The 11406-nt window shown below is 43.2% G+C and overlaps 1 protein-coding gene and 1 long non-coding RNA gene across 3 annotated transcripts in view; one reads left to right on the forward strand and one right to left on the reverse strand.

The window, feature by feature from the left end:
• Positions 1–7283, forward strand: part of CNKSR1 (connector enhancer of kinase suppressor of Ras 1) — a 32249-nt gene extending 24966 nt beyond the window's left edge. For both annotated transcript variants that reach the window (XM_083750745.1, XM_083750746.1), the window contains 6 exons: positions 1533–1604; positions 2088–2161; positions 3210–3274; positions 3852–3990; positions 4172–4353; positions 5221–7283. In XM_083750745.1, the coding sequence (XP_083606871.1) occupies positions 1533–1604; positions 2088–2161; positions 3210–3274; positions 3852–3990; positions 4172–4353; positions 5221–5439 (751 nt within the window). In that variant the 3' untranslated portion in view covers positions 5440–7283. The remainder of the gene's footprint in view (positions 1–1532; positions 1605–2087; positions 2162–3209; positions 3275–3851; positions 3991–4171; positions 4354–5220) is intronic.
• LOC310849988 lies at positions 9–11384 on the reverse strand. The gene is made up of 3 exons (XR_014567170.1): positions 11110–11384; positions 8955–9002; positions 9–1051 (listed from the first exon to the last, which is right to left on the reverse strand). It is a non-coding gene; the product is annotated as an uncharacterized lncRNA (long non-coding RNA).
• Between the last annotated feature and the right edge of the window lie 22 nt (positions 11385–11406).

The following is an 11406-nucleotide window of genomic DNA, read 5'->3' on the forward strand; positions in this document are numbered from 1 at the left end:
TGAGTATGTGCAGTGAGCTTGATGGGTGGCTCTGGAGAGATCTTGACCATTGAACAAACAGGGGAAGCTGACTTCTACAGAGTCAGGCTGCTGATCCATCTAACGCAGTATTGTCTACACCACCCTGGGTTCCCTAGAGGGACGTGCACATCATAAATCCAATAATTCGCTGACTGGCAGCAGCCCTCTGGGGTTTCAGGCAGGAAATCTTTTCCAGCCCTTCTTGGAGATGCTGGGGATTGAACCTGGGAGCCTTCTGCATGCAAGGCAGATGCTCTTATCACTGAGCTACAGCCCTGCTCATAAATGAAAGGGAAATGCATCCATTAAGTAGGGAGAAAGAATGGCTAGGACCAACTACCCTCTGAGAATCACCCCAGCGTGGGGTTTCAACTAGCAACAGTGTAAGATGCTTACTGTTTTTGTTTACTTCATCTACTAATGGCTTCCTGTAAAACATCCTTGAGCAGTTTAATAATAAATATTGTGGAATGTGAAACAGGGACCTCAGGTATCTGATCTGATCTGGTCGGGAGGAGGAGGAGGTTTGGATCCCAAGGAGGGCTGTCAGAGGAGAGTTCAGCTCCCATAACACAGAGTTCCCCAAGCCTGACATTGTCCAATGAGGAGCTACTTCCAGCACCTCCACCTGTCAGCAGGGAGGCTTCCCCTCCCAGGGTGGTGTTTGGGGAAAGGTCTGACATCAATCTGGCTCCAACTCCACTCCTGACTCCCAAGGATGTGGCAGTGTCAGCACCGGGGCAAACATACCTCACAAATCCAGCCTATATGGAGGAATAACATTGGTTTGCCCAATCCAGAGGCTCTAGGTGCAAACTGCATGAATTGAAGGGCCCACCCCACCCCTTCAAAAGGAGGATGCCAGGCGCATGTCAAGTGTTGGATCAATGTCTTACCTACCCCTAGCCAGGGCTTGTTCTACTCCTCTGCGCTTCACCTGTTTGTAGCCTGTAGAGCTGTGTTGGGATGCTGTATTGATTTGCATAATAAACCTTTCAGAATAGACATAGTGAAGAGTCCAGTTCCAGGTCTAAGGAGAGGAAAGCCAGGATATAGGGGAGGAATATGCAAAGCAGCTTAGTGAGGACCGAGCATGCTCAGTGGGCATGGAATGCTGACTGACGGATGCATGTGATGGTCGTTGTGGGGGAAGGAAGAAGGAAAGGAATATCCTGGAAGAGAGCTTGGCTGAATGGCACCCTGAATGTGAGCATTCCATGCTGCAGCGCTCTGTTGCAGGTCCCGCTAGTCCGTCATATTGTACAGTTCATCAGTCATTTTATTCAAGTTCTTGGACCATAATTCTATCACTCTTCAATGTGCCTAGAGTAGAATGATCTTTCTCAGCATATCCTGAGCCAAAGAGGTTGGGAGAGTGAAGTTGCCCACTGCAACCATTTTCAAGCCTTGACACACAACTGTAACCATGCAGATTTGTAGTTGGATATGGACGTACCTTTCAAAAAATCATGGGGAATTCCACCACAGCCACCTTTTCTCTTTTTCTGCAGTGTCTTCCAGCTTACCCATGAGAAATACAAGCCCTTTATCTTTGCAGCAGAGACCCTGGCTGACCTGAGCATGTAAGTATGAGAGTGGCCTGAGCAATCTCAGGTTCCACCCTAGAAGCAACTTTGGGGACTGATGCATCCCATGCAAAGTCGTCTCGAGTAGTATTTCAATCCTTGACAGACGTTGTCTGATTTCCCTTAAGGCCTCACTGCAACCTTATTGTGGAGGGCCATAAACTTAGAAAGATGACCCCAATCAAATTCCAGCCTGGGTTTGCACAGAAAAACAAAAACTGTGAAGAAATCTAGGAAGTATCTGTTATCAGCTGCTTCAAGCTGACAAATTCCTGAGTCTGTGGCTTTCCAGCAAATACCCAAATACACCTTGGGGAATGAAGTCATCAAGGGGAGTTGAGAGGCAAAGCAGCGTTAATGCTGCTAATAAAAAGATCATATTCAAGTAGATATTTGTTTTTAGTGATTTCATATACCGCAGTGAGGAAAATTGTCTTGAGCATCTGGGTAAATCTCAAAACAGACTGTTTCTCTTCCCAGGTGGGTCAGCCGTTTGATAACTTCTATGATGAAATACACTCCAGTCCATAAATCTGTTCCACATAGTCAAGAAGGTGGGCTCTCAATACTTAATTCAAAATGTTTATGTCTCAACTTTGTAATTTACAAAAATCACTAAAATATGTCCTTGAAACAGCAGTATCAGATCTATTCCTGCATTGCAGGGGATTGGACTAGATGACCCTTGAGGCACCTCCCATGATTCTATTATTCTACTAAGAGTGCCTAAAATGCATTAAATTAGGGGCCTGGCAAGCATCCCGGGGTGTGAGAATTCCAGAGGCAGGAGAGTGCCCTTTCCACAGTTGCTATCCACTTCTGATAGAAAGGTTATCTGCAAAAGGGCTTCCACTTCATAAACAAAACCTATTCAGCATATTCTCTCTCGGTAAACTGAAGGGACTCTATTGCCTGTGATTCCTAAATCCATCTTGATTCCTAAATCCAGGTCCAGAGATGTTCCATTTGGTTTTGGCAGACAAGAGTCAGTGTTGTAGGGAGTGCTGAGCTACTTCACCAAAGGTTCAGTTCTAGGTCACGCTAAGCCAAATCATGGGTCTCAGAGAGATCACGGCCACTTTGCTCCTCCTCAGATTCTGCTCCTGTGAGCTTAAGCCATAATTCAGCAGGCATATGGTTTGTCTTGTTCCAGGCAAACCACAAGCTGCAACCAAGGTTTGTTCTTGGGTTTACAGCTCATGGTTTTCCTGGAGAAGGCAACCCACAAGATTGGTTTGGGATGCCACACTAAGCTAAACCATGGCCCAATTCATAGGAGCGCAGCAGCAGCAGCAAGACTGAGGGGAGGAGTGCAGCAGGAGCTCATGCGTTCACATGAAGCCATAGTTTGGCTTTGTGTTATGTGCAAACTGGTCCTCTGAATAAAGCAGCTTCCTCCATTTCTGTCTTGGGATTTTCAGAGACACAAACTTACGTGTTTTGACAGTGAGAAAGAACAGTACCACATTCTCTTTAATTGCCCTCTACAGAAAGGTAGAGAAAATATGTCTCTTGCTGGGACTGAATTTCATGGTGAATTTCATGTAATGGGATGTGATTGGACATTGAGAATTTTCTTTGAAAAAATTCCCCTTTGAACAGATTGCTACAGTGAAACAGAAGCAGAGGACCCTGAGGATGACTCTCCTAGGCATAGCTTTGATCTGGTAAGTATCTTATGGAAGGATCATCTTTACTATGCACCCCGTAGTAAAGATGTGTGACCCAAAAGAGGTCCCCTGTTTGAAACTGCGAGCCCATCCCCATTTATCTGAGCTATGGAGGTAAGTGGGAATGGACTCCCACACTCAGTGCCTGCCAAAAAGTTGTGATAATGCTATATTGATGGTGCAATTGAAATGTTGCTGTGGGGAATCCCCTTTTCACATCAAGCGTGGCATAAGAAGACCAAAATGGGCTTATCCACCTTTCTTCTTGTCCCACTTTTTTCACCCTGGGGAATACTGCTCTTTAGCACTCAATTGGAGCAAATAGCAATTTGGGTTTTTCCCAGATTGATGGTGGCTCTGATTTAGCACTAAAGAGTGGGTTTTCCCTGGGATAGGAGCAGGGCAAAACCACTCAGACTCGTGAGTAGAAAGTGAAGTTCAAGCGGAAAACCGCTCAGACTCGTGCTTTCTAGACATGGGACAAGCAGAAGGGTAGACGAGCCTAATGATAATGAATTTAGCTCTTCCAGACTCCATTTCTTGCATGCTATAATAAAATCTTGCTTTCTTTCAGCCAAAGCGGAGGGAACTAGAAAAAGATCAGCGGCTAACAGGAGCCGCAGGGAATAACGAATCCCCAAGCAGGAGTCCTCTGGGTAGTCCCCTCCCAAGACAAAATGCAGACCACAGCCCAGCATTGCCCTCTCCCACAGGTGAGTTTCACATTGCCTCCCCCTTCCAAGTTTATGTAAGAAGAAGAAAATGCAGCCTTCACAACACAGTTCATTATTCTTCTCTGTGAAAGGCTGCTCCTCTTGTACTGGCCCTGCCCTCTAGGGCAGCAGAGTTCTAGAACGCTTTTGCTTATGGTTGTCAACCTTCTGCCTCATGAAGATCCTTCAGGAGAAGAACTGGAGTCTTTGATCAAGTGTCTGAAGCAAGGCGGAGTGTCTCTCATTGGGAAACAGCAGGTGTTCACCCGCGAATATTACCGGAAGTCCTTTGTCAAGCGCAACAAGAACCCGGAGATCAACGAGAAGGTTCATCTTGTTCGGACCCTCCAAAGCACACTCAAGGTAGGTGGGGCATCACTTTACACTGGGGAGGGGAACATCTTTTTTTTTTTTAAAAAAATGAATATTTATTAGCATTTTCAAAAAAGAACAACACATATAACAACAAAGACAAAAATAAACAAAACAAAAAAATACAAAAATACAAAACTTTAAAATAAAAATAATTAAAAACACCTGAAAGTTCAAATACTTATTTTATTTTAACTTGTTTCTCAGACCTCCTCACACCTCCCCTTCTTGTATTCCAATTTTGGGAGGGGAACATCTTTCAGCCTGAGGGCTGCATTCCCTTCTGGGCAACTTTCCAAGGATCACATGCTAGTCGTGGTCAAGGCCAGAGGCAGAAGTGGCCAGAGCAATAAATGTGTTTTTTACCTTTGTACACTCAGCTAGTTTCTATCAACAGTTGCACACACTATTGATCATTCATCCCTCCAGACAGGCAGGAAGCATGATCAGAGTTCAAGAACATGTTCTGCATAGGCAGAAACACTCAAGGAATGTGCAGAGCAAGGTCAGGGGGGGGGTGACCTGGGGAGAGGAGGTGTAGCATGGAAAGTGAGGGGTGGACTAGCAGTCAGGTGTGAGGAACCTATAGCTCTCAAGTTGTTGCAGAACTACAACGCCCGTAACCCCGGGTCATTGGTCATGCTTGCTGGGGCTGATGGGAGTTATAGTTCAGCAAGATATAGAGGGCCAAAGGCTCCCCACACCTGTGATAGATACCACAACCAGCATGGAAATGCAACAGGCTGGCATTTTCCTAAGCTTTAAAATCCTTGCAGTTCTGGGCTTCAAAGACTTTAAAATAAATTTTAAAAGAACAGTGCATCAGCATTAAAGATGGGACCTTCCTTCCTCCCTCAGGCAAAAACAGCTGAACTTCAGCTACTCGATATTCTTCTGGATGACTCTGAACTGACCTCTGAGAAATTCAGAGCATGGAAAGAACAACATCAGGAGTTGTACCAGGAAATCCAGGCCTGGTGGGCCAAGAGGGTGAGCCAAGAGGATGGCGCAAGAACAGACTATGTGTCAGACTTCAACCCAGAGGACGCTGTTGCTGCTGCTGCTGCTCCTCCATAAACTATTTTGTCAGCAGGATATGTACTCTGTGGATATTACCTTCCTCCCTGTTCCCATAAACAAACTCAGATGGTCCTCTCACCCTAGAGAGAAAGAATATGAATGACAAAGAAGAACTTCTTGCTGAACTGAGAGATTAGGAAGATTGTTTGTTGTCATGGCGGGCATTTTGATTTCATCTGGGTTGTTGTTGTTTTTTTAAAGAAGACAGACACATGTTTCTGACAGTGCAAAAGAGAAGCCTGACCCAAGGGAGCAGGACACTAACTGCTGTCTGTGGACCAACATCTTGAAAAAAGCTGAAAAAGCAAGATTTTAAAGTTGCTTTCCGTAGCTTTGTTTCCCTTGAAAAAGTTATTCAGAAAGCAGCAATTTCACTGACACGTTTCAAGTTGAAACTCTTATGTGTAATTTTAATAACTAAAAAGGCATCCTAGCAATGTGTGGTTTTCAATTTTAAATGACCGGTGGTTTGCATCAGGAACTAGCTTGGGTGGGATAAGCATATGCAAGAATAAATAATACTTGCTACGTGTACTATTAAACTGCAAAAAATGCTCTGACAATATATAGATTCAAGCCTATCAAACATGTTATTTTGCATATATCTTCAAAATGATGGCTTTCAAATTGTCCAGTCCCAAAACAATGAAGTGTACGTTGAGCTATAATAAATCAAGTATTTTTTTTAGGACAATGCTTATCCTTTTTTAAAAAGAACACTTTTGGAGAAGTATCATCTCCTGCAATTTTCGAAACACCCTTTTTATCTTGTATTTATATCAGCTTCCAGCATATTTGTGTTAATTATAGCCATCCAAATAGATTTCCATTTTCAGTGGGCCCTTGTAGGCTTATTTGGCAGAAGTGGCTGTAATGATGAGGCTGTAATGATGCATAGATAGTGTCTGGCAGGACATGCCCTTTTAATACCCCGCAATGTCCCTGTTGCACAGTCACTGTAGGCATTGTGGGAAATCGGCTGATGGGTGCTGACAGCAAACCCCACTATCCAATCAGGAGCACATTTTAAGGCCCCTGCTTTTTCCTTTAGAGCCACAGCTTTAGCTGCCCTATACAGGGGCGTAGAAAGGGAGGGGCAGGGGGTGCGGCATGCCCCAGGTATCATCCTTGAGGGGGCTGACAAAATGGCACACCGTGGGAGTCGGCACTTACCACAGGGCCTGGCCTGCAACGCACCCAATCCACAGGTGTCTCCTGGGAGTGACGCTGTGGCCTGGGGCCCCGCGCTGCCCGAAATGGCAGCATGGGGCTTGCATCCGCCATTGCGGCGCCCCCATATGCAAATTGCCACAGCACCCCCGCGTGGCGCACCCGTGGGCAGCTCGCCCCACCCCCACCGCTCCTGGTGCCGAAGCGGCTATCTACGTCCTGGCCCTATACTTGTCACATATGACTTGCTCGTTGGGCTGGAGATTCACAGAATCATAGTTCCCCCGTGCTGTTCCAGGGTATCTGGGTTCAAACCCCACCTGCCCCTTTTAAAACTTTGGGCAAGCTTGGTTTACCATAGACAAGACCAGGAACAGTGGTTACCTATCTGTTCAAGGAGTTTCCTCCTAATTATTTATGTTGCTGCTGGAATTATGTATATTTTTTTGCCATGAGCTTGTATAATTTAATATGCCCTTTTTGTGTTGGTTGTTTAAAGTCCTTTGTTGATCTTTTTGTAAGTCACTGCATTCCTTTAAACAAAAAAGTAACTTCAGCTTCAAAAATAATAAAATATTTAATAGGGATTTGTTGCAAGATCAAAAAACTTGCAGAATACTTTAAAAAAACAACAACCCTGTAAGTGCTGAATGATAAATATTTGTTTCTAACTTCTCATTTCCTGCAATTCTTTCCAAGAAGTGGATGGGTTTTGTTTTGTTTGCTCCAACGCTCTGCATACCTTCACTATTATCTAAACGGAGGCACCAATACAGCGCTGGAGGAACAAGTATCCTGAAGACGGAACTCTTGGCATTGCAGTGCAGGATTCTATCACAAACATTCCTTCCTAGTTATTCATTGATGGGTGGAGACAGGAAGAGAGGGAGTGGCAGTGTTAAATTACTGACCATAGTAAAGCTTAAAACCACTCCATTTCCAAAATAAACACAGAATCTCAAAAAGAATCCCACAGTCTATTAATGCTTCCTCTTAGCAGTAAGACTTTGTCAAAATAGGAATGCTCCATAAATCTAAATTCTCAGGGAAATCAAAAAGCCAAATTTTAAAAGGGTAAAGTATTTGATCAAGATACATGCAAGATAAAGGGGAGATCCATACATCTTTAAAGAACATTCAATGCACATTTAAAGCACTTGACTTCCCCCAAAGAATCCTTGGAATTGCGGACTCATTCCTACCCATTCCTGGGAAGTCTGTGAAACTAATATATTATAAAATAACTATCAAAAGAAATAAAAGCATTACAATTATATAAAAATAAGTGAAATACAGCATTGTTTTAATGAACAAAGCAGAGCAGTATAGCTCCAATAAAAGAGGTGAGTCTCATTTAAAGACCAGGATAAAGAGGTATGAATCTTCAGCATGCAAGGAAAACTATAGAATGAACATGCCAAACTTACTTCCATGGGGAGGGGTCTGTAGGTATGTAGTTTTTCAGATATTTGGGGCCCAAATCATTTAGGCTTTAAAACACTAAAGTGAGCACCTTGAACAGAGCCAGGAAACAAACTGGCAACCACTGCAGCTGTTTTAAAACAGGGGTTATACGAGTTCTAAAGGTAGTACTATTTTGGGGAGTGCCTTTTACCTGTTGGATAGGTTGAAGTTTCTAAATTGTCTTCAGTTGCTGCCCCATGTAAAAGACATTGCAGTAGTCCAACCTGAAGTTCATCACTGCATGGAGTATGGTGGACAAGACATTTCTGTTTGAGAGTGACCGTAGCTAGCAAACCAGCTGAGCTGGAAAGAGGCACTCCTAGTCATGGTTGCTACCTGAGCTTTCAGTGACAGGGCTGGATCCAGCAGCACCCACGCGTGGCAGACCTGTTCCTTCCAGGAGAGTGCTACCCCATCCAGGATAAGGATATGATGAGTACTGTTCATCAATGAATCCTTGCAGCATCAGCATTTCAGTACAGTGGTACCTCGGGTTACATACGCTTCAGGTTACAGACTCCGCAAACCCAGAAATAGTGCTTCAGGTTAAGAACTTTGCTTCAGGATAAGATCCGAAATCGGCTCCGGCGGCGCAGCAGCAGCAGGAGACCCCATTAGCTAAAGTGGTGCTTCAGGTTAAGAACAGTTTCAGGTTAAGTATGGACCTCCGGAACAAATTAAGTACTTAACCAGAGGTACCACTGTATAATCTAATGTCTAGTCTAGATTAGAGTTTAATTCAACTGGGTTTTCTCCCTAGTAAATGGGATTGCTGTCTTAATCCTCATGTTCCAGCCCTATCTCAGTATAATCCCACCCCCTCTAATTTTGGTTGAAATGTGCAGATACATTATATTCTTATGTCCATTACACCCTACCTGTTGACCTGCCCACTTCAGCCTTGACAGGTTCATCTCCCAGTCTTCCTGTCATGAAGCACAACACACATTTCCTGATAAGTTTTTGTATCTTCAATTTGCAAGTCACCACTGAGCCACATCCTACAAATATTTTTAAAGAGTGCATGCTACCACATACAAAGGTTGGATTAAAAGACCCACCAACCCATTTTGTTCCACCAGTTATCCTGAAAGACCAAATTCAGTTCCTTAATAATCCACGTAGTAGGGCATAGGTAGAGTCCTTAAGCTGTTGTCATGATTCCTTTGGAAACTTGTAGCCAGGCACATCCCTGCAAAGGTCTTGGCTGCTCCTCCACTCCAACCTAGATAGACACATGTTCCAAGATGGAATTTGTCCATATCTGGGGTCTCTGTGTTTGCAATGTTAGATAGGACTCTGTATGCCATATAGGATGTTGCATAGAGGTATAAGACTCCAGAGAGCAGGAGCAGGAGCCCAGAGCCTCCTGTAAGGCAGTAGTTTGGATGTTCAGACCACCAGCGTGTCCCCACATGGGTAAGAACATAACTCAGGAAGCCACCAAGCAGAGAGATGATAGTCAGGGCCCTCACCATCTGAACAGGCCAGGAGATAGCCATCTCCTCTGGAACCGGTTGGCATACCTTGTCTTGTATGCTGGTCATCTCCATACAGCTCTCCCAAAGGCCGTCACTGAAGGAGACATCTTGAGGGAAGCCAGGTCTTTTGGGGAACTCCCGCCATTCTGGGGTTACTGTAGCTGCCAGCATCAGAACCCATCCCATGGGTGCAACCACCAGTCCTAGCACCATGGTGCCGGTTGCCATAATCCACTTAAAATGTCCGTCCTTCCTATATGAGAGCTTAAACCAGACTTGCTTGTCTCCCTAATTTTGGTCTAGCATCAGAATCCAAACTGTTGCTTTTATAATTTTAGTAGCCACATCAGCTTCATCTCTTTCAAAGCAAAATTACAAACAACTGGGAAAGGAGCTCACTTCCTAGAGGGCAAGCGTCATAGCACAAATGAGACAAACCAACTCCGTTGAGTTACATATTAATGATCCTTCTATTTCTGGAAACTATTCATGGCCAGTCATAATGAAGGCCTTTAATCATTAATAAGCAACACACCAGCAGCATGCACAACAATTAATCTTGAATGATTATGCTTACATTTATAACCTAACCCACGGTGGAATCAAGGAGATTGTAAAATTAAAACAAGGGAACAATTAACAGTGGAAGGTTAAAATTTTCAGTAGTTTTCCTCATTTACAATCAGCAGAGAGACTTAAGTTGGGAAAAAAGGTATGGAACAAAGCAAGATGGATTCTGAGAAGCAATTGTATAAGGATGATGAACATGTTATATAAAAAATGTTTAAAAGTTTGTTGAAATTTGAAATGTAAGAAGAACTAGTTAAATAATGCAGGATTAAATGAGCAAAAAGTGTGGGTTATACAGATGGAACAGTGGGAACATATATGTATAGGCAAGAGGGTTAAAATACATACTGTGCTATGATCTAAAACAGAATTTTTACAAAATGATGTCCCATTGGTATTTAGCTCCTGAGAAATTCTTTAGAATGTATAAAAATGTTCCAAATATTTGTTGAAAATGTCAAGAACACGAAGGGACACTTTATCATGTTTGGTGTATGTTCAAAAAGCTAAAAAATAGTACTTTTCAAAAGTACGGCAGCAATACACAAAAAGCATTATAAAGAATCATAGCATTGTAGAGTTGGAAGAGACCCAAGGGTCATCTAGTCCAACCCTAACCAAAACATAAGTAAATCAAGGTATATATATCTGCAAGTAATTATGCATATGAAATTATCTTAGTTTTTGAGACAGACATTCCCAGATAAATGTGCAAAGGAGATTTACGCAGTAAATCAAACATTTAAGAGAAATCCAAAATCCACAGTTGGGCAATACTTTTATTAGGACAAACGAAAATTTCACAAACTAAAACTATTGCTCAACTGTAGATTTGAGTGTTTTTTTTGTTATGGCCTTTGCTCTTCAAGAGAAATGGAAAAGTGGAGGTACTTCTCAAAAACGCAGTGCTTTAATTTATTAATGGCACATACATATAGCAACTATAGATGAACACTCTTTTATTATGGTGGCTCCTATTTACCTGGGAGTAAGTTCTATTGAATTCAGTAGGGCTTACTTCTGAATAGACATGGTTAGACTTCTGCTGTCAGGTTACAGAGACCTGCCGTGAATAGCTGTAATGGACAAATTTACGGATGAATTAAAAGTTGCTGGTTGTATAGTACAACTGATGATGGAAAGGCTCTACAACCCCGTTTTGATGAAATGGGGTTTCAGGTATTTCCGCCCTCTCCTCCACTACCTCTGCCCTCACTACGGTTCTCGAGAAGGGACAATTTTTTTCTTACGAGAAATTGAATATTCGAGGAGAGGGGAC

This window comes from Podarcis gaigeae (assembly GCF_964106915.1).
Source record: "Podarcis gaigeae genome assembly, chromosome: 8".
NCBI lineage: Eukaryota > Metazoa > Chordata > Lepidosauria > Squamata > Lacertidae > Podarcis > Podarcis gaigeae.